Genomic DNA, 22,727 nt, shown 5'->3' on the forward strand with positions numbered 1-22,727 from the left:
AAATAGGTTTGCTAAATCCTCAACCATTTGCGACTCAATGTGGAATACACCTAAACCATTTTTCAGATCTTTAAGACACATTTGAGTACGTTGTGGTGGTAGGGTCATATTTCTGTGCACGGGCAGTCATGAAGACCCAAGCAGGGCATCAAAGGTCCAGGTTTACTTTTAAGCACTTAAAGAGGGTAGCTATGGGGCGGCTGTGGCTCAGTGGTCGGTCGTCTCTCAATCGAAAGGTTGGGGGTTCGATCCCTGATTGCTACAGTCATATGTTGAGGTGTCCTTGGGCAAGACGCTGAACTCCATATTGCTCCCAGTGGCATAGGGATTGGGTATGGTAAATGGACTGTACTTATATAGCGCTTTTCTAGTCTTTCACTGATGGCAGAGGCTGCTACGTAAAGTGCCCAACTGTCAATCAGTTATCACATTCATATTAATTTAGGGTTCAGTGTCTTGCCCAAGAAGACTTCGACAAGTAGCCTGAGGAGCTGGGGATCGAACCTCCGACCTTCTGATTGAAAGACGACCGACTCTACCACTGAGCCACAGCCGCCCCTTTGGTATGACTGCATAGATCCTGATTGGAAAGTTGCACTTAGGTCATCAGTGTGTGAATGGGTGAATGTGAGCTTTGAGTGGTCGGACGACTAGTACAGTCCACTTAGCTATTATCCAACCATTTAGCATCCCAGGTAGACCTATTACTACTTTTGGCAGCTTTGATTACAACAAAAACCCAAAGGGTCGGGGTACATTTGTGGAAGGTGTTGCACTGTGGAGCCACAGATTGAAAGGCTTAACTGTCGTACATGATTGTAGCTTATAACAAAGAATATTACACAAGTTGTGTCTACGCCTGGCAACATCAGCCAGTTCAACTACTCCCACTGACATTGGGCCAAAATGGGCTTAAACAGGATTTGGAATAAGCAGAACCTGATGTAAATATGGAAAGTGTTATCAACTTCTCTGGAGTACATAAACAGTTGTAAATCATGTGTACCTCTACGGGGGACCACATCTTCACCTTAGATGACTTAAACATGTGAAGCGTAAATTAGTACGTGCTGAGAGAACAGCAGGAAAACTCGTGAGCTAAAGATGAGAAAACAGGATGTGTAACTTTCATCATGCCATCACAATATTAAAGCTTTTAACGAGCAGCGAGCTCACGTGTTGCGTGTTTTTACTACTTTTTCCTGGCACTGCTCGCACCACGGGAGTCCCGCAGCTCACTTCTTCCAAGCACTGCTCCTCTTCCTCTTATCATCTTGACTCCCACTCATTCCATTTCTGATATTCAACACCTTTTAACCTCTTCTTCTCATCCTCACCTTTCCTACCAGACTTATCCCCCCTCGCCCCAGACACATCCACCCCCCTCCCCTCCTCATTCAGACCACTGGCATATCAGCGGATACCAAGGAAACCTCTGGATGATGTCATGTGGTGTGGCTGCTGTTCCAAGGCTGACATCAGAGGGGAGAGAGCTCCTCATTCTTTCCAGAGTATGACCCAAAAGTTTTGGCTCCACTACCCAAAACCTACGGCTCCAGCTTCTCCGCTCCTCCACACGCTAGCAATCTTCAACATCTTGTTTTAACAACACCAAAACCTCCTTCCACTCTGCTCTGCTTTCTAACACGCACAAGTCGTTCCAATACCAATACCAGCACCGAAAATACCTCTGATTTGGTAGTGGGAAAAATCCAATACTTTAATTTACTAGCCTCGAAAGAATTGAACTTTCAGAACATCCCACCAGTAAGCAAGGCTTCAGGTTTTGTGATTCATACAGGGTAAGGAGTACAGGCCATTACTCAAGTAGAGGTATATTTATTGGTATTGGGAGGAAACTAATGTTAACTCTTGCCCACGTTCAAACTGTACAAGGATGCTTTCACTCTGCTGTTCGCAGCAACAATGGAAGCCAAACAAGAACTGCTGTGTTTGCAGAGCTCCACCTCGACGTCCCCCGAGGATTACCTCTGAGCGAGGCCAAGTCGTCCGCCTGTCCTGCCTGTGTTCCCCGAGACCAACCGCAGCCATTTGTTTCACTAGACGCTACTTAGAAACAAGGGATGGGCATTAAATTATCTCTGGTTATTCTTGGCACACTCGCTGGGTGGGAAGCAGCGCGGAAATCAGTGGATACGTTGTGCAGATGGACTCGGTCACGCGGGCCCTACCTTCCTAACAACAGAGATTCAGATAACCTTGAAATACACTCTTTGAACACCGACAAGGAAAAGTCATTAACTTGACTTCCCTAAAGATAATGTCTTTAATGACTGACTTTAACTTGAACATTACAGTCATTCTGATGCAGTAATAACTGTTTCAATTGCAACAAATGAGCGTTGATTACCAGGTAAAGTACCCGTCTTCTTTTATATAATCATCACCTTAATTACCTTCACAGTCTTTACTGGCACACAGCACAGTGCCCTTATTCAAGCTACAGAGAGAAAAAAAAAAGTATTATGGCACTTTTCAAGGGCAGAGATTCTCTGTGTGGCCACAATAACCATGCTAGAAACCAAACCACAAACCACCTCAGCATACAGTAAGTACCACTTGACTCCTGCGTGCTGTATGTAAGGAAAAAAGCTCAAGCTCCTCTGCAGAACTTTACAGGCAAAAGGGGATGTGATTCAAAATGTTATAGGTACAGAAGACTATTAGGGCCAGGCGTGAGGGACGAATATGAGAGAAGAATGTTTTTGTTTTGTTTTTTACATTTATGCTATCCATTCGCTTATCCTGGGCAAGGTTGCGGGAGGGCTGGAGCCTATCCCAGCTGTCACTGGGTGAGAGGCGGGGTTCACTCTGGGATGATCGGCAGTCAATCACAGAGCTGACACATGGAGACGGACAACCTTTAAGACTCACATTCACACCTATACGGGCAATTTAGAGTCACCAATGAACCTAACGAGCATGTCTTTGGACTGTGGGAGGAAGCACCCGGAGAGAACCCACGCGGGATAACATGCAAACTCCATACAGGAAGGCCTACTGGCATTTTCAAAATAAAAGTCAAAATGCTGAGAATAAAATTGAAATCTTCCTAGTCTGATCTTTTCTGATATCGGGTACTTATGCTAAAGTTCTGCTTCCCATTTCCACTTTATTCTTGTAATATAAAATCAAATAATAACAGCCTGGAAGTTTATATATGAATATTTGATTTTTTTCCCTGAGCTCTCTTCCCTACGATACACAGAAATCTACCTCGACTTTGAATGAAAACTTGAGAGAACTCAAATAAACATTGTCAAAAGCGCCTTACTCTTTGTGCTACCTCCCCGTTCAGCATGCTGTTTTTCAGACAAACTGCAGGCTCCTGAGTCAACTGAATTAATTGGCCTGTCAGGGAAATCAAATACGATTTTTTTTTTGTGTTTTCATGCTCAACACCTCTCGTGGTAACTGACTCTGGCAAAAGTCAACACAGGATCAGACTGAACTACAGAGGGGGAGAAGGGAGTAAGAGGAGGAAAAGAGCGCAGAGCCGGAGCATAATTTGGAAACTATGTGGCATATTTTCCATTTTCTGCACTCACTGGAGCCTGTCCTGTCTCCCGACTGGCAGACGCACAGCAGGAGGGCTTTAAACATCTCTCACTAAATATCTGTCTGTTCCCACGATAGCAAGCGGACTGTTACAGTCGCTCTGATAGCTGGAGAGTAAGATTTTAAATGTTCGTGTACGGCTTCAATCTCACGACGAGTGCGCTATAGTGAAAATAAAATCACAGCAGAATCAGAACCTTTGAGATTCTGTTCAGGCATCTTGAGGGCAACATGAGGAATTTACAAGAAGCCATTGGGTTTAAGAGGGGAAAAAATAGCTGTTACACTTTAGCCAGCCCTTTTAAGGTTTGTTACTGGGTCTGAACTGTGGCGATGCAACTTTTAGAATCGGAAATGACATTTTAACACGACAAAATATCATTTACAAGTATTTCATAGAGTTTATTACTCAAAAGCACGGCTCTCTGTGATTTATCCAGGTGTAGAAAACTTAAAGTAAGTCATGTTCTTTTCATCCTAAATGTTGCAGAGACACTGCACTAATAACTTTATAACTCTCTCTTAAAGGAGAAGTTTGGTATTTTTAAACCTGGGCCCTATTTTCTTTTACAAATTGAGCGAGACTTCTGTTTCTCGTTACACAAAAAGGATCTAACTCTTTAAAAAAGGACAATCTTTGTCGGGATCATTTCCGTAATGTTGTCGGACACCTGGAGTAACATCATGAGCACTTTTAGTGGACGTACTTTGATCGGGAACAGTTGCCCCAGGACTATGTTGCAGCCATTGCGACCATATCACGTCTACGGCGGAGGCTATCTCCTGGATAGCCTCCGCCGATTTTGTTCCAGAGTCATTTTGACACAAAGTTGCAAAAATAGGGGCCAGGTTTAAAAATACTTTACTTCTCCTTTAAATATTTCATGTGAAAGTTGATGATTAATAGCTAGATGCTGACTTCTACTACAGTGGAAGTCCCCCAAACCACCATCTACTGTACCTCCCAGTGGTTCACGGACACCATGTCCTTTATCAAACTGGAACAAAATAAGATACTCCAGTAAAGGAAACCTTTGCAAATTTTATAAAAGATGGCACAGCCTACAGAGACATCTCTGAAAGCGCTGCCTCCTGATTGATCCCCTCCCCGCCTCTGTCCTCTCTCTCTCTCTCTCCTTTCTTCTGTCTTGAGGTTTTATATTTTATTTTTCACCACTGTTTTTTTCTTTCACAGTGTGATTATTCATTGTGTGTAAAAAAAAAAAAAAAAAAAAAAAAGAGATCAGGAACATTGTATGTAATGTGTCTCTCAATAAATAAAAACACTTAAATAAAAACATAATTTTAACTAGTTAAATGCAAATTTCAAATATGTTAATGATAAGAACGGACTCGTTGATATGAATGATTTACATTTTGACTTGTGGGAATTAAGTTGTGGTCATCATTAAATAAACGCCACGTCAACTTACTGTTTAATAAATCAAATCTGAGTTATAGATATCTGTGATTGGGTTTTAAATGTCAATCAGTGTAAATTGACTTTATGTTATAAAGTATACATATATTATGTTCAAGATACAGACAGGCTTATCTACAGTAAACGTGCAAATAGCTAGAAATGAATGGTTGATATCAACAATGAATATTCTGACAAGTTAAATTAAGTAGTATATAGAACTAATTAGAATTGTCACTAATCAAAATGTCAATATAGATTTATAAAAGTGGAATTATGACACGTCAAACGTGAAATATCGGTACCTTAAATTAGAAGTTAATGGTAAATGTTTAAAAAAAAAAAGGTAGATATCTAGTATATCTATAAGAAATGAATTATGGATATCAAGAATTAACATTTATAGTAGTGAAAATTGCCACTAGTCAAAATGAGAATATGGATATGAAATTTAACCAGCCAAAAAGCTGTTATATCAATATTTACAATTTCCACGACTCATCAAACGTCCAAAGGGCCAATCTGTATTTATTAGACTCAGTAAACAGTTATACACTCATACACCATCTAAGGCTGACATATACAGTAAATAGTACGTCTATATGGTCCTTCATGAATTATAGTCGAGCTGAAACGGCATTTCGAGAGTATCTAGCTTCCGTATCGTGACGTATTTCCGAGTGAAACAGGACGTGCAGGCGGGACATATCGTTAGAGGGATTTGATTTGATTGTTGAGAAGTGGGCGTAGACAGACGTTCTCCACAGCGCAGTAGCTAGCTAACTGACCGAGCGTTCTTGGTGCTCTGCGGCTAAATGTTGCAGATTGATTGGTTGAAATTGTGCTAACTTACGTAAGCACGCGTGAAATTTAGTTTCACCGGAAGAAAAAAAGATCGGATTTTGATATAAGAATACGAAGAAATTGATTTCCTGTATTTCTTTTGGCCTATATTGTCAAATAGATGCACAATATTACCGGGGATGTGATCTAAAAGGATTAAAATGACATTTTTCATTTCACCTCGACTTAAAAGAAATCCGGCTGTGGTTGTGCAGCTTTGATTAATGGTTCTGAAACGGGGCAGGAAGTGAAGTTTTACTTTGACACCCCATCATATATCTCCCCGTTGGCTCTGCAGGCCAACTTTAGGGGAGGTGATGTCATATTTCATTCTCTTTTTTTCTGTTCCCGTTGAGCAGCAGTGAGGTTAAAGGTCAGCTGGCTCAGCATCAGTCACATCAGTCAGCCTCTGTTACTAATTATTATTGAGGGCCTCAGCCTCACAGACTAATCCCCCTTTAAACAAGCACAACTCTGACGGGACAAAGACAACACTATTCCTTGTGCCTTGTGCCTCTCTGTGTGGTGTGTGCGTGTGTGTCCCTCACAAGGGTCATGTTTAGGAGGCACAAATATCCACACAAAAGCCTATTTTAGACACCAGCTACACTAATTAATTCTTCAGTGATGTAGGGAGAAACAAAAAGTATCTTATGCTGCGAGGGACATCAGGTATCTCCAGGTAGTAAAAACCCCGCACAAGTCTTCCTGTCATTAGTCAGATTAACATTAATCTTTCATCTCCAGCCACAAAGCTTTCATACACATAAAAAGAGGAGGAAGGAAGAAGTAAAGCCCTCGCTCTAATAATGAAAACCTGTCAGCGCTCGTAAAAAACCTCTGTAAACAAAAATGTTGCAGCTTTTCAGAGAGAGAATCCAGACATGAAAGCACAGAGAGGAATATAACTTCCAGGCTTAAGCTATTGTCGCCCAAATATGGCAATACTTTAAAGACTCGAGCGGCGAACAAATGCAGCAAAGACGACAGATTTTTAATGTGGAAGATTTGGAGTAAATTGGCACATTATATTTAACTTGATTTGCGATTGCGTACATGTGTTTACTTGGGTGGCAGGGTTTAGAGATCAGATGTTGCGGGCGGAGGATGCGGTGGCTGCCACCATCCCCATCCCATGCGATGACAGTCAGATTGGAGATTGGGGATGACCGTCATTTGAACCACAGCCGCATGTGTCTGTACTGTAGGACCTCATTCGCCGGAGAATCTTAAATCAGTTGGCCTCAGACTTGCTTGAAAATAGCACGCATTGGTTGATTGCACCCCCGTCAAGCCTTAAAATCAAACTCCCTCATACCACTTGAGCCGATCAATTCACACAGTACCACTTTGATTGAACTGAAAGCACTGAAACAGACCAATTGTCCAAATTGGTCCAATTATTTAATAAAAAACAGAAAAATTGACATGAGTTACGGTCTAATTCTTACCTCAAAGACTTCTTCATCAAGTATTCTAGTTCCAAACACTATAATTCCCTTGGTATCGATGATGGGGTTGGGGCTTCTGAGCAGCTTCTGGGTGGTCTTCTTTTTACAGTCCAGAATGAGGGTGATGGTCTGTTTGTGCACACTGATGGCCACTCGATGCCATCTACAAAGAAAGGAGGTGCAGTTAATTCACACACGTACTGGGTTACACGCTGCCCATTTACACACCACTTAAACTACCTGTTGTGTTGGGCCTCTTGTTCAAATTCAAATTCAACCCATTCCGTTTCCTGGAGTGAAACAGAATCACATTTGACTCTCTTAGCTCCCATTTTTGGCGACACAAAAGAATATTGTACAATGTGTCGTATAGGATAGAGAGACACATTTGTAGGCATTGAAACACCAGCCTGCTCTCACTCCCAGTGTGTCATATTTGGCAGCTTGGTTGGTGGCCCAGCACATCAGAAAATGACAGTATGTCTGGAGGCTGTCTTCTAGCTCGCAGTTTTGATGTGTTGTTGAAGCCAGCTGCTAAAAAAGAAGGCCGTTGGGTTGGCGGTTGGTGTGGGGGATGGGTCAAACAAAGTTCTTATCCCGTGTAAAGCCAATAGTCATTGTTGAACTCTTTTAAACGGTTGGCATCTTTTAAGTTGTGTGGCGTAAGTTAGTTACGTAACACGTTAGTTATGTAATGAACATATCTTTGTTTTGTTATGGATGTTGATTAGTTACGTAAAACCTTGACCACATTAGTGACGTGACTATGTAAGTATGTTGGCACTTATTTATACCAACACAACGATCTGAGGCCATGTCCACACGGAGACGGGTTTAGGAGTAAGCGCCAAAGTTTTTTGTCGTATGGTCGTTTCGTCTGCACGGAACCGGCGTTTCAGGAGCGCGTAAACGCTAATTTTTGAAACCGCCTCCCAGAGTGGATAAATCCCTAAACGCCACCCTGGCTTTTCCGTGTGTACAGCCTTTACGGATCTTTCTTGAATTGCGCCGCCTCCGTACGTCGCGCATGCGCTAACCCCACCACCACCACCGTCTTCTGCTTGTGTTCTTTGTTGTTACACTTATACGCCTGCTCTATTTCTTCTTCTCCGGTTTGTTGTATTTGTGTGGCTGCGTTACAGCGCCACCCACAGGCCGGTTGTATATATATTACAGCGTTTCAGCGGTTTCGTGGGGACGCGAACATTTCCTGAGACGGTGCCGTGTTTACGGAAAACTTTTTCAAAACGAAGTCGGCTCCGTCTCCGTGTGGACATGGCCTGAAACTGGTTGGGAAAAAACAACATATAACTGATTTTGTAATGGAAAAGATTGAAATTTGGAGATTTCTACTTGTACAATATCTTTTCAAGACTTATAGTTAGATGATATTGATGCCACTGGAATCATTTGTTAAACGAAACCAAGTAACTTTAGTGTCGAAAAAACTAACCAAACTTTGACCATTTCACGCCTTTGCCACGTTACGTCTTAAAGTCTTAAAATTTGACATATTTCTCAGCAATCTTTATTTTGAAAGCCCGAGCAGACGTAGGATATTTTCCCCTCTATTTTTAAAGTCTAGCTGGATGTCTGCTGAGACTAAAGGGGTACCAATATTATCATAGCCTCTGACCAAGCTGAACTATTTGTTGAGTTGTGGAGTGAGAACTTGTTGGGGATATACATTAAGTTTAAGGGATTAAATTTACAATATCATAACTGAACGCTGACAAAGTTGCATGTTGCAGAAGAGGGCACCTGGGCCATGTGGTACTTAACAAATTAAACCTCCCATCAAAGCCAAACACATCCACCTGGACTGTGATTACAGGGGAAGATGCATAAACAAACCGTCTACTTAAAAAGATCAGTGGATGTTAGTTAAGCCCACAAGGAGTGCACCTACTTTCCGTCAGCTAGGTTGACTCCTCTGAAGAGCGGGTAGTCCTCAGGGCTGGGTTTCCCTGTGTGGTCCTCGTACAGGAACACAGGAGATCGGCCCACTTCCAGTCCTAGCTGCTGGATGCCCTGTTCGTTGTACACAGACAACAGGAAGGACTGGCTGCCCTTCTTCGGCTTCACTGTAGCCATGATGGAAAAGTCCTCCGGGAACACATCACCTGGCAGGACGGATGGCGGGTTGGACAGGGAAAGAAACATTTTGGAGAGTTATGAGTAACAGTAACCATTCATCATCATAAGGAGGAATGAAATACTATGTTTGTGTTCAGGATTTTGTAATGGTGTTATTTTAGGAGAAAGAATGTTCTCTTTGGAGTCTACAGGATGATAATAGGAAGCGTTCCAAAAACAGACAAAACTGATCATTTAAATTGGAAGATTTTGGAAGATGGCCTCTGAGCACCAAAAGGGAAGATCAGCGATTTGCTGTGTGCCAAAGAGGTAAGAGGATAGGATCAATGTGGAAGGGATGGCTGGCAGGATGAAGGCAGATTAGAGAAAAAATTGAAAGAAGTTGGAAGCAGAAGTGGCAAAGTGGAGAACTTCCAGCGCAGCACAGGATGAGAGGCATAATGACAAAAGCAGGTGATCCTGGGAGAGTTAGTCAAACTATCCTTCAAGCCCCTTCTCTCCGCATCGTTCCTCTTTCACAGCTGATTGATCCAACAGCAGTGAGACGCTCCAGCAGAGCTTGAAAAAGAAGTAATGGGAGTAAAAGAAATCAAGAAGAGGAAGGGTTTAAGATACGCAAGTAATGAAATTGAAAGAATTTGGGATTTTACCACATAGAAGATGATGAAACAGTTAGAAAATGACGTGTCTGCCTCCATCTGCATGCTTCCACTGAGCAGTCTCGACTATTTCCTCCATTTTGCTGCAGTGTGAGACACATCTGCCAGACAGATTCCCCTTAGTGGGGTGTTCTCAGGACCCCGGAAAGAGGACGGCCTTTCCAGCCATCTGAGTTTTGGTGCTCAGACAACACTCGAGGCAAGCTAAGCTTTCTGATCTTTCAAGCTTGGAAAAAAACCCAGTCAATCTGACTTTACAGAAACCACTATTGTTATGAGAAACCAGTTATCGTGATTATGCTTAACATAAGCAAAGAAAGATTCCAGTAGCAGACTCTTGCTGGTTCAAAGCTCAGGGCAGAGATTTCCAGACGACCGGAAAAGAGAGGCAGGGCTTGCGGCGGCAGCGGTTTTGTAGCACCTCGTGCAGCCATCAAAACCCCTTTTTCCTCTGCCACAACTTTCAGAATAATAGCTGGAAAATGCTAGACTGGAGTGACTTTGGTTAAGGCAGCCAATCAGAAGCTGCGGAGAGAAAGACGCCTCATAGGGAATGCAGTGTGGAAACCTGAGGTTAGGAAGAGATAGTGGAAAAGAAGCTCCTGTACCACATTCTGCCATTGACCCCTATTTAATGTATTCTTTCATTTGCAAAGACTTCTACCCGGTCCTCATCTGGGCGTCTGTCTGCCTTCCTGCCTTTTTCTGTGATTCCTTCATTAATGCCAGGCATCAAATCACATCATGCGGAGAGCACATGCCTTGGCAGCGTGCTCCCACAGGAATTCAGCTTGGCATCATATGAGAAGCATCGCTGTAATTGACAGATGCTTCGACAGGAAGGTGTGGGGCGGATAACCGAGGAGAGAGAGAGAGAGAGAGAACATCGGGAAAAAACTGACAACCCTTCAAAATCTTGTAAAGAGGACTTTGATGACAGATGAAAAAGGACTTTAGAGGAAAGAAGAATTTGAAATCAAAGTGCTATGATGCAAAAAAGGATGGGAAAGGAAATACAAAAGGAAAGACTCGATCAGGGAACGTTTGTCATTACATCCTGTTGCATGTCTGTCGCAGAGACAATGAGTCAGCGCTGGCTCAGGACAAGCTGTTTGTGAGTAGGTCAACGGTCAGCTGTGGGGTGAAAGGGACACCATGGCACAGGAGGGGGGGAGGGGAGCGGGGAGGAGCAATTTTAAAAATTCAAGGTGCCCTTTTTGGAGTCAGAATGAAAGCGTCTCTGAGTTTAAGTAGTATTTACACAGTGAGGGTTCTCATTTGTGGAGTGATGTTTGTGCAGCATGTCCTGGGTTTCCTACCAACAATACAGGGACCAAGATGCCTTAAGGGGACGTTCATCACAAGGAGAAGAGGAACGCTCTCTTGAGTCCTTTCCTCATTACTTTCTCCTGATGTATGTTTGTCAGTTACGTAAAATACGTTTTGTTGTTTCGACAACAAACTTTTGATAATTTCACAACTTTGTTACTTGATGTGAAGTGTTCCTCAGCAAACTTTATTGTGGAGGCCTAAGCGTACGTAAAACATTTATTTTCTTAACTTGACCCCTCTATTTTGAGGGGTCCCAAGGCACGAGGACCAAGATGCCTTAAGGGGACACTCTGTTTGCGCAGTGTGTCCCGGGTTCCCTACCAACAATATGGGGACCGAGATGCTTTAAGGGGACATGCTGTTTGTGCAGTGTGTCCTGGGTTCCCTACCAACAATATGGGGACCAAGGTGCCTTAAGGGGACCTTCATCATAATGAGAAGGGGAAAGGTCATGGAGGTAGACAGTTAAGGATGAGAGGAGTAAAAGGTTAACTGAGTGCTTTCTTGAGTCCCTTCTCCTCACTTTCTCCTCAGGACCTCAAAGCAAACTCGGAGCGGGGGTTGTTCAAAAAAATCTCGGGTTTCTCTGGAATGTGTCTTTTCAAGCCGCTACTTCAGGCCACCAGATGAGAGATACCTCACTGCTCATTTAGTGTGTGCATGTGCGTGTGGACATGCTGGGAATGGAAAGGCTTGCGGTGGCAGAAGTCCTGGGAGTTGACACTGGCAACACCGACCGCCATCAGTGTCATCATCAGAGACATCTCAAGCAGCCAATCAGACGCAACCCAACAATTTCCTCCACACTAAATAAGCATTTACAGTTGCCTTTCATTTTGATAAGTGTGATTTACTATCTTACATTTTCCTTGGACTATCCTGTGGGAAAACTAACTACAGCATTAGACTGGAGGGAGCGGTTTGCCACCATGTCTTCAATTTCATCTTGGTGGCATTTAACATCCACACCTTAATTATTAAGAGTCTCTAAGAAGAACGCCTTAAAGTCAGGGAGGGGCACAAGTTATGCCAGAACTTTGACTGATCCCCTCTCAATCTGTCAGTCTGCATACAAGCAGGTAAATGGGGTAGAAAGTCTTGTAATTGGTCATTCAGTCATCACTGTGTCCAAATCCCTCCTTATAGATGAGGCAGGCAGCATTCCAGTGGGATTGCACGTTGCTGCAGAGATAACAAGTGTACCTGTCTGTTGGAGACGTGGACAAAGACATACACACAGCGAAAGAGAGGAAGATCATCTATCTTCCATTCTTTCTCTGTGTGTACTTTGTGCAGGTGAGTGACCTGAATGCACTAATGGAGAGGTAGGACTCGAGATAAGAACTGTTTTGAGATACCTTTTGATCCGAAAGTAGAGAGAAAAGCTACATTTAATTATAAGGCTTTTTACGCAGGATTATGCACAAAACTTTTTCTCTATGGTTACTTCTGCTAGTGGTAATGACCCCACCTCCCATTTCTTGAGGCCAAAATGATATGATTTAAATTTGAAAAACTGCATATTCTAAGGAAATGAGAGGACAAAATGATCTTTTTAATTGATACTAGGGAGACATCAGAGAGAAATGACTGGCGTATCAACTATAATGATAAAAATCCCTATCACGTGTCACTATTTAGGAACTCTCACATTGAATCTCATAATTATAATCATTCTGTTAATGATCTTGTTACAAAAAGTTCTTTCCAGTTTTACTGTTTTTTGGTGTTGTGCATAGACAATCTCTTAAAGAGGGGGTTTTATGCTGTTTCACATTTTAAGACACGATGTTACAATGTTGGATGTTCAGACTAAACGTGGGTGAAGTTTCAGATCTGTAGGTAAAAGCATGTTGGAGTAATCCCCAGGCTCCTCAGCTCAGTCTGCAGGCTGCTGTGAACGCCAGGTTTCACAGTTTTTTTCTACACGCTGCACTTTGTGACGTCACACAGTGCAGCCTCAGCAGGCTTCGGAGAGCTGGCCAATCAGAAGTAAGAGGGTTATTAGGGGTGGGGTTTCTTAAAGGGACAGAGCTGACTGAGTCGTTTCAGGCTGAGGCTGTATGAGGGCCCGCACAGAGCACCAGTGTGAGAAAAAAAAGGACTTTTTTTAAACTATAAATTATGCTACGCTATTCCACAGGTATCACAGACTGAAATATGAAATTAGCATAATACCCTCCCTTTAATTAATTAGTTATACACCTTAAAAAATTTTGTTTCTGCTGAGGTAAACAGAAATATGCATGGATATTTTAGAATAATAAAAACAGGCCAAGTGTCTCAGTAAGTCGGTAGAATATGTTAGCAATCAGCAGCACCATTATTGCCTTTAAAGCTTGTGATCTTAGCTTAGCCGCAGCAGCACGGCCTTCACTGACAGCCACAGCAATCCTGGATGCCAAGTGACAGCTCTCCCCATCGTGAGACAACGTTAGAGGCACAGCATCATTCTTCACTTGCTGTTTATGCTTATGGTGGCCATTCTGCAGAATGGAAAAACACTTACAATTGGAAAAGAGGAGATTTCTGGCTATTTGAATGCGTATAAGTACACTCGCAAAAGCTTTTCCTCATAAATGTGTCGACATAGAGAAAGAGTTTTTTCATTAAGACAGACTACTGAGACACGGGAAGTGTTTGGTATTAAAGTTAAATAGGGCAGACAGTCTCATTACCCTGTTCCTTCACTTCCCATTCACTTAATAAAGGTAAGAAAGGACTCTTTATATTTGCAGAGCCTCAGTAGTCTCAAATGAATCATCCCTTCCACATGTTTGCCTAATGATTGCATGTCTGCACTCGTTCTTTTCCAGCACATCATCACAGAGCGTCTGTGGTTACGAGGTCAAGGGCCGGTGTTTTCTCAAGAAGAGCTACCGCGGTTTTTATGACAAACGTTATAGTCATAACAAAAGAAAAGGTGTGCATGCCTTTGTTTTCTATATGTGGCAATGTTTTAGCTTTAGGAGAAAAGATGCTGTGCTGATAATTCAGGCAAATTGTACCTCCAGGCTTCGAGCCAGAGTCGTAACTCAGCAGCAAAGTTAGTTAAAGGGGGGGGAAAGTGGTGGATAAAATGAGCTCACAAGTGTAGCTGCCTTGTGGAATATATGAGCTGTACATTGTCTTAACGTTGAGGCGAGAGAGCGACCACATCACAGGCGCCTTCAAGCCACAGACAGCTAGTTACTCTGTTTGCACCTAAAGACGATGTGGTGCCTGTTCTGAACTCTTCCAAGTTGGTTTGTTTAATGTGGAGTGTTATTTTGGATGATCCAGAGTGCTGTGTAATTAGAGCATGTGTATCTAAACAGAGACTCATATGGGCTCTGCTGTCACAGAGCTTCAAAGTAAGGAGTATTTGTTTGATTGGAGAGCATGATGGGGCACGCAGGCTGACTTTAAGCCGCATAGAAGAGCCATGACATGGATCAAAGGTCCACTAAGGCCGATGCAACGCCTCACAGGACCATGCATGGGGCTGTCATCCAATCTAAGCTTTGTGGGGGATTTACTCACAGGAAGGGTTATTAGTTCTCCCTGTTTTCTGCATATAAAAACCACATCAGCGCTCGCTTTTTATTGCAGCTGCAGGGAAACCAATCACAGTAATTTCAGAAACAGGTTATCCGGGGTCGCAGAGTTATTGTTTCTCTACTGTAAAACAAAAAAGAAAGCACACAGCAAAAGGGAGCGTGTCTCATGAAAGAGAGAGTTTAGAAGACAGAAAAACACTGCAGGGTTGCAGCGAAATCATAGAGGGAAAGATTATGGCGCTAGAGGGAAAATAAAAGAAAGGGAAGGAGGGAGAGAAGTGGAGAAAGATTGCCGGAGAGGGAGGAGAGGGAGGAAAGTGCTATTGCAGTGCAGCATAGAGCCGAAACCCAAAGCCACGTCAGCACAATAGAACAAGGAAAAAGTGGAACCCCAGACTTCCCTCCCCTCTACCACCCCTCATTTTCACTGAGTTTCCATCGTCCGGCTCCTCCTACAACATCAAATATTACAGGGCTGGGTTTCTCATGCATCTGGTGTGTGTTTTCCAGGGGGGGGATACATGAATTATCTTAATTTATCCCTTCATTTTCTCCAACATTTGAGTGTGTGTGACTAAGCAACATTTCTCAGCCTCATTTCTTCACTAGCGCGAGGCTTACTGTAAAAGTTTTGGACACTGTATGTTTTAGTAACAGGGTAAACAAGTTTACAGGGGCGTGAAGGATGAAGCAGCAGGCGTACCCGGCCGAGAATCTCATAAACCAAAGATAGAGCTAACATAAATAATCAAGTTACAGGAGCCAATAAAAGTTCCTCCTCGAGGGGGAGGAAGGGAGCAGGCCAGGTGGGAACGAATACAAATTGCTTTCCAGCTACGTTTAAATGTTGTAATCCCAGTTTACTACAATGTGGGGTTAAAGGTCACAGAGCTGACCAGATGGCAAGCAGAGACAACTTGTAAGTTAAAGACCCTGGAGAAGCAGAGTTTAATCTGGAGTGCAGGATGGGAAATTGACAGTAAAGCTGTTTTTGAAGGCGAGAGAGAGAGAGATGATGGTTATTGTGTTCGTGCGGGTCAGGTCAGATACTCACCTGGATACAGCTGTTTGGTGGGGGCGCTGAGCTGGGCGTCTTTGGTTACTCTGTAAGCCGCATCGGGTCCTTGTGTTGACCTCCTTTGTGAGCACAAACCCGTTGTTTTTGTAACACCGTCAGGTAAACTGTGAAAATCTAAAATCTTCAAGAGGTCTGATGGTTCCGCTGCAGGGAGGGAAAAGGGACAAAAGAAAGAAGGATGTTAGATTGTTTGGAAAAAACGGGTTGAAATTCCACTTAAATTAACTCCATGGTGCACATCTTCAACCCATTTGTCATAGGTTTTGTGCAATGATATACATAAAACACTCCCAAGCCTTAATTATGACCCATTTTCGAACCATTTCCTCCATTTTTTGTGCTCTATGACTCAGAAGCTCTCGTTTCTCAGCAGGAGATTCCACTGTTGTGGTTCAGAGAAGATTTCAGTTATCCATTTAGATGCTAAACAGAGTTGTGCCCGTTTATAGATGACCATGATCATGGGTTACAGCTGCAGCAAAAGCCGTCCTTCCATCCAGCTCCCTGCAATGCTAAATCCACCGCTGCCTCCCCTTTGGCCACAACCATGCAATTAGCACACTTTCAGACCGGTCGTCCCGGCTGCGACCAGGCCACCACAGAAGAACACAAGGTCAGAACAATGTGACATGGGGTTTGACCCTGGACCGCACCACTCGCATGCCAAAACCACCCAGGACAAACAGCTGTTCCTGCAGCCAGATGCACTCACAACAAGCTAGACAATGACAGCCATTAGCATCCAGTCTTGTCCCAGCGTAGAATTGGACTGAAAAGGACACTGGGTCACGTCTACAGGGACAGGGTGGTTTTAGAGGGGGGGCAAACACTAAACTGAGGAAGTAGACTTAAAAGAAGGAATTTATGGCACAGGAGTTTAAGACATAAAACAAGACAAAAGCAGAAATGCTGTGGTACGCTGCTGCTGGATGCTTTTTTCTGAGTGTCGTTATGTGAATGTGGACTGTCCAAGGCTACCCACACGCAGGTACAGCAGTCCTAGTGTCAGGCTACAAAGACCACACACACCGTTCTTTCAATAGCCCCATCCATCTGAGAGCGAAAGGGAGGCTGGGAAAGGTGAGGGAGGGGAATGGGCAGAGCGAGAGTGTTTGTACATTCTGCGTTTCCCTGCAACAACCTCCAGCTGGATGTCATTACACATGACTCACGTGCAGCGCAGATCAATTAGAAAAAATTCTAGACATTCTTAAACAAAGGTCTCCATTTATGAGCACTTTGGCCGCACGTATACATCCACAGCTGTACAGTGAAAAATATCCGTCTCATCAGCTTAGGCCTGATTGCACGATGCCGACATTATCATCAACGAGACAAGGACTACAGAAGTCTGGAAGGGCAGTGAAAGACAAAACATAAGTGTTGGCAGTAGACATCAGTGGATGAGTACCTTGTTTCCACTACTCAAAAAACATTTAGACTTATACACACTTCTTAAAGTACATGTTTATACACACAAATATGCCCCCAACAGGCTGAAACAAGTTGAACTGCCACCTAAAAGCTCCTTAGCTGTGTCTCTGTACACACAGCAATGCATGAACACCATTCAACAGGCTTGAAACCAGTTCGAAATAACCCATAAGGGTTCATCTCTCGCTGGGTGTAAGCGTTAGCATCAATTATCCACAGAGGTCTCAACCTCTCTCAAACAAATATACCTGGTGTTTATCATGTAAAAACACTTGATAAAGTATAAATCAGGAATATATGTCGTTTCTCCAACGCTATTTAACACAAATGGGACGTAAGGAGGGGCCGCAAGCTAAGTTGCAGCTAGCTTGTTTCTGGCTAGCTAAGAGGGGCGGCAAGCTAAGCTGCAGCTAGCTTGTTTCTCGCTGCTCAGCTTGTTTTTAGGGTCAGGATTCCTTCAGCTTATGTCATTCACAAGGTTTTAACTGGGATACTTAAAGATTAATGTAGTTTCACATAAAGAAAAGGTGTCTCTCTGGGGGCTGCCAGCCGAGCTGCCGCTAACCTTTAATTAAGCTAGTTTAGCCCAAAGCGTTCATCTGGTGATGTTGTTATAAAGACAGTGTTATTTTGAGAACATAGCCAGCTGGAAATGTACTGTCTGTGCAACAATGGTGCTTGTGAACAACTGTGATAAATTTGCATCACAAAGGTAAAACAGGAGACTCATGTAGGCTGATAGAGAAGTTTGGTGCTGAAATAAAAAAGGGGAAAAAAGTGGAAGCTTTGGTTAGCCAAGCCCTACTTTTTACAGTCTGGAAAAAAGTCAATCATTTTGACATGTAATAGCAGCTCATGTGAGCAAAACAGATAAATCAAAGCACTGGACTAATGTGTTTGAAAAACCCAGCTAATCCAGCCTTTACACTTGTCAAAAAGATCCCTACATTCACATTAGTGAGATTGCACACCACAGGATGACAGAGCCTGTAAGCAGATGGAGGGTCTAAACAATTTGATTGTTTTGTCTGTCATCAACTCATAATGAAGAGACAGACAGAAACTCGCCCACTAGCAAGAAGGTGTCTATCATTCTCCACCACGATGACAGAGGTTCATTTCATGAGCTACAGAGTAATAAAAGTGTCAGGATGTCAAGTGATGGGAAACGTAGTTCTGTTACAAAGGCTCGGTTTGACCTGTTTTTATTAAAAATCTGGGTTCTACATCATTTTCACTCTTTGGTCTATGACTGGGAGACCATAAGAGTGTATTAAAGACATTAAGCATTAAAGCCTAGAGACTACAAATCAAAGGAAAGATGGTTTGAAACTCAGGAAATCAATTAGAAAAACTACATTTAAGCACTGAAAATGAATTCATCAAACATCAACAAAAACTAACATTAAAGTTTTTATAGCTAAAAGTTTAACATTAGTATTTTTCAGGCACAAACTTTGGTCTATAGAGACACGTCAGAAAAGTATCCTAATATATCTTATAATACCAAAGCCCTGCATTTTTCATGAATGCCATCAGAAAAAAAAAAACTTTCAGTGCAGTCCTGCAGTCTCGAACTTTAGACAAACTCCCCTACCAAAAACATCAGACGGACACAGGGAGTTACAGTTTCTCAACCATTAATATTAGAGAAGTAGGTGACACATACACTGGCACAAAAAGCCCTTTCATTTAATACCATTTTTAACAAGGACCTCGGTTGACCAAAAGCAAAGCTCACAGTTGTTGCCCTTTACTCAGACAGCCGCAAATGTTCCCTCTAAAAAGCCACAACCCTCCGCGGCGACACTACAGTCATTCCCTCTGAGCTGCCAACATCCAACAGCACATTATCCCTCGGGAGGTAGATCAATCGATCGCTGACGGTTGCAGCAGGAGGAGTCCGTAGAAGGCATGGAAATAACCTAACTGTCCGACTGCTAAAAACACAGCGTCGACTGTCTACATGATGGACCTTACATGTCAGATTAACCTAACGCCGCCGTATTAAAATCTGCTAATGGTTGATCGCATTCATGTGCTTTTAGTCTGTGATTCTCAGACTGTTAAAACAGCCTCCCTTTTCCATCTCCTCTTTCCTTATATGGAGGCAACATTGTATAAGCTTTGCTGCTAGAGACTCTGGTGGTGACAGGTACCAACACTCACTTACCTCATATACAAGAACAAACAATCTCCTCCCTGTAATTCTTCTAAAGGTGTACATTAATCCTGATGACATTGCAATTAGTAGCATTTTGGTGTCACTTTGTGCAGAAAGGTGCATATGAAGCGATTTGTGCTTTTAGGTTATTTGTAAAGAATAGTGTCCTAACTCCAGCAGTGCAAACTATCTCCATTTATCAGATGTTTCCGACAAGCAACCGCCATTTTATTAATTTAGAGATGACAACAACACACAAGCAAGCCATAATAAATGATTCAAAGACATTCCCCTCGGCAACAGACTAGCCATCATAACAATATGGCTGTCACAATAGGAAAAAAAAGCCATCATAATAGTAGCCGGCTTGCAACACAGGAAAGAAGAATTCAATATAAGGGGCATCCAGTCGATGCTAACCATGTCACAACCCCTGCTGAGGAGAGGGCTGTTGCTATTGCTAATCCACACTGACACAAAGTAATCCCATAAAGATCAGCTCAAATGCTGTAATAAGGTTGTACTTCTGTGCTCCAGGTTGTAAGTCTTACAAATGTGGTAAATCTAAGTAAAATGCAGAGGATAGTGAAAAGCTGGAGGGACATTCAGTCATCTTACAAGCTAAAAAAATAATTCTGATAACAGTTAGCATTCAGCAACTTCCTAGCTAGTATTGCCGTCACTTAAAAAGTATTTGAATGCTAACATTACTTTTTGATAGTGTAACAAAATGTGAAAAGGGTTCTTAGCTAAAGGTAGATTTAGCCAGGAGGTGGCTGAATGCTAACATTTCGACTGGATAGTGTTACGAGACAGGAACCTGGCTTCTTAGCCTCTGCCTAGCTCACCTTACCGTTAGCCTGTGGAAGAGGTGGAAAACACTTTATAGCTATTTCTTAGCTAACGTTACCGTAAGCTCAGAACTAAAGCCATAACTATTGTAAGTCACACTAAAGGGTAATGTCAGCATTTACCGCTTCTTAACTGATGTTAACTATATTAACTAGAAGTGGCTAATGCTAACATTACTGTGTTCGTAGCTAATAGGTTATCAAAGATGCCGTTAAACTTATGTGGTCCCATTTTCCTCCAGTCCATTGTCTTTTTAATTGATGATCAATCCGAAAGCATTGAAATGAAAATGATTTGACAGATTCTCTACATTTATACAGCTAACAACTAACGGAAAATAGAAGAATAACACTATGACAGCATTTGAGTTTCATCCTTAGCGTGACATCAGAGACAAACAGCCTGGCAGTGTGAATACGCTCAACTGTCATGCCCGCCATTCCATACCTTTTAACCACTATTTCCTTCAATCAATCAAGTCAGTTAAGCTGTTTTACTCTCTCATTTCCATTTTCCAATTTCCCTTTTCCTCAAGAGAAATCTGTTCTATCTATCAGCTTTTTCAGGGATGTTTTTAGATCCCCTGATGGATCTAAAAGAGACCACAGGGCCTCTGCAGGGTCACCTGGAGGTGAGCCAGGGGGAGAGGGCCAATTAGCAGCTTACAGGAAGAGCAAAGGAAGGTGAAAGGACACCAAAATATATCCCTTTCCAGACACCAACTACAAAAAAAATCTGAGTATCAGACTGATACAAAGGAAAAAACTGAATCAAAAACTGACCCATTTTTGAGAGAGAAAGTCAAACAAGCACGAACATTATCGACTCCATTCCCTGCCTCTTCACACACCTTCATTCATGGATTTCTCTCACCGGCAGTCGACCTTACGGCGGAAGCTTCCCCGACCACATCCTAAGCCGCAGGTATGGCCCTCAGTCCCACCTTGTTAGGTTGAGATGTTTACCCACTTAGCGTGGCAGACCCCTCAAGAGACCAACACCTCTGGAACTGGATGCTAAAAATACTTTCCCCCTCTGACCACAGACCCTCACATCCAAGAGGCAGGTACACAGAGACTGTTTATACGACTCGGTCTTGTGTACATTTGCTCTTTGCAAGTCTGCCTTCCCTCTTCTGCTGCTTTAAATACTTTTGCAAGACACATAAAAGCAATATTGTAAAACACAGAGCATCTTTTAAGCCCTGGGGCTCTTTTGAAGCTTTTTTCATGCGTAAATAAAAACAGCTTTGTTCCTCTCATGTTATCCTTACATCGCCCTCACCACCACACTGTGGCAATATTCCAGATGTTTGTAATGCTCTGATGAGGGTCTCTGCTGTCAACAAGTAAATGCATTTACATAAAACACAAGTACGAGACAGTGCAACCAAGGACATAATATGTAAAAGCAGGATAAAGCTGGGCTGTTCCTTTAAGTGTGAATGTGGTTAAGAACTGAAAGGATTCACACAAGAGCTTAAAACTGCAAAGTCCAACTTGTAACTTGCAATGAAGTTTTTTCATGTTCAATATTTCAAACTACATACTACTAATTCTACTTCTACTCCTGTACTTCAGTGCACAGTGAGAGCTTGTTTCTAGAAATTAGCATGCAAAGCGCTATATCTTTATGTGCTAAAAGGGGCCTGTAAGCGTTTGTTTTCAGCCTTTTATGAGTTTGTTTGTCAGACTCAGGCCCGACAAAGTTGCAGCATAATAAAACATAATGAATTCATAAAAGCACACATTTGATTTTTTTTAAATGTGCGGTGAAACTTGCTACATTACAACTGACGCTTACAGAGAAAAGTGGGTATGATGTGGTTTTCGTTCCCTCCCTACCTCACACTTCACCTCTTTTCTTTCTCTGAACAGTAGCTCAAGCGCCAGTTTCATAATCCCGCTCTCGGCTCAGTGCCAACACTGTGGTGTATCCCCTTCCCTTAATCTATCCATTTTTTGATTTCCATAGATGCACACACACACATACACACATTCTGTAACAACACTCGGCGTCTCCAGACAGCACCATTTGGTTTGACAGGAGGAGGGGTGCCGGACCAGTGAATTAGGACTTTTTCATGGAGGGGGGGGAGATTAACATTCTTCCCTCTTTCCCTGCCCCCTATCCTCCTCCTCCTTCTGAAACCCCTCCTGAAGTGAGGCCTGATTCTCCAGGCACATGCTTGACCTGGCGCTGAGGACAAGGAGTAATTAGCAGCCATAAAGAGGACCCTGCCACTCTTGGAAACCTGCACAGCCAAAAACAAGAATGCC

General features: G+C 42.8%; 1 protein-coding gene across 2 annotated transcripts in view; it reads right to left on the reverse strand.

The window, feature by feature from the left end:
• col5a1 (procollagen, type V, alpha 1) overlaps nucleotides 1–22,727 on the reverse strand; it is a 94,459-nt gene that overhangs the window by 60,286 nt on the left and 11,446 nt on the right. For both annotated transcript variants that reach the window (XM_069673752.1, XM_069673751.1), the window contains exons 2-4: nucleotides 15,975–16,142; nucleotides 9,203–9,416; nucleotides 7,294–7,456 (exon numbers count right to left, since the gene is read on the reverse strand). In XM_069673752.1, the coding sequence (XP_069529853.1) occupies nucleotides 7,294–7,456; nucleotides 9,203–9,416; nucleotides 15,975–16,142 (545 nt within the window). The remainder of the gene's footprint in view (nucleotides 1–7,293; nucleotides 7,457–9,202; nucleotides 9,417–15,974; nucleotides 16,143–22,727) is intronic.

The sequence above is a fragment of the Semicossyphus pulcher genome, unplaced genomic scaffold (assembly GCF_022749685.1).
Source record: "Semicossyphus pulcher isolate SPU_LCO1_2020_fin unplaced genomic scaffold, fSemPul1.0.p SCAF_22, whole genome shotgun sequence".
NCBI classification, from domain to species: Eukaryota; Metazoa; Chordata; class Actinopteri; order Labriformes; family Labridae; genus Semicossyphus; species Semicossyphus pulcher.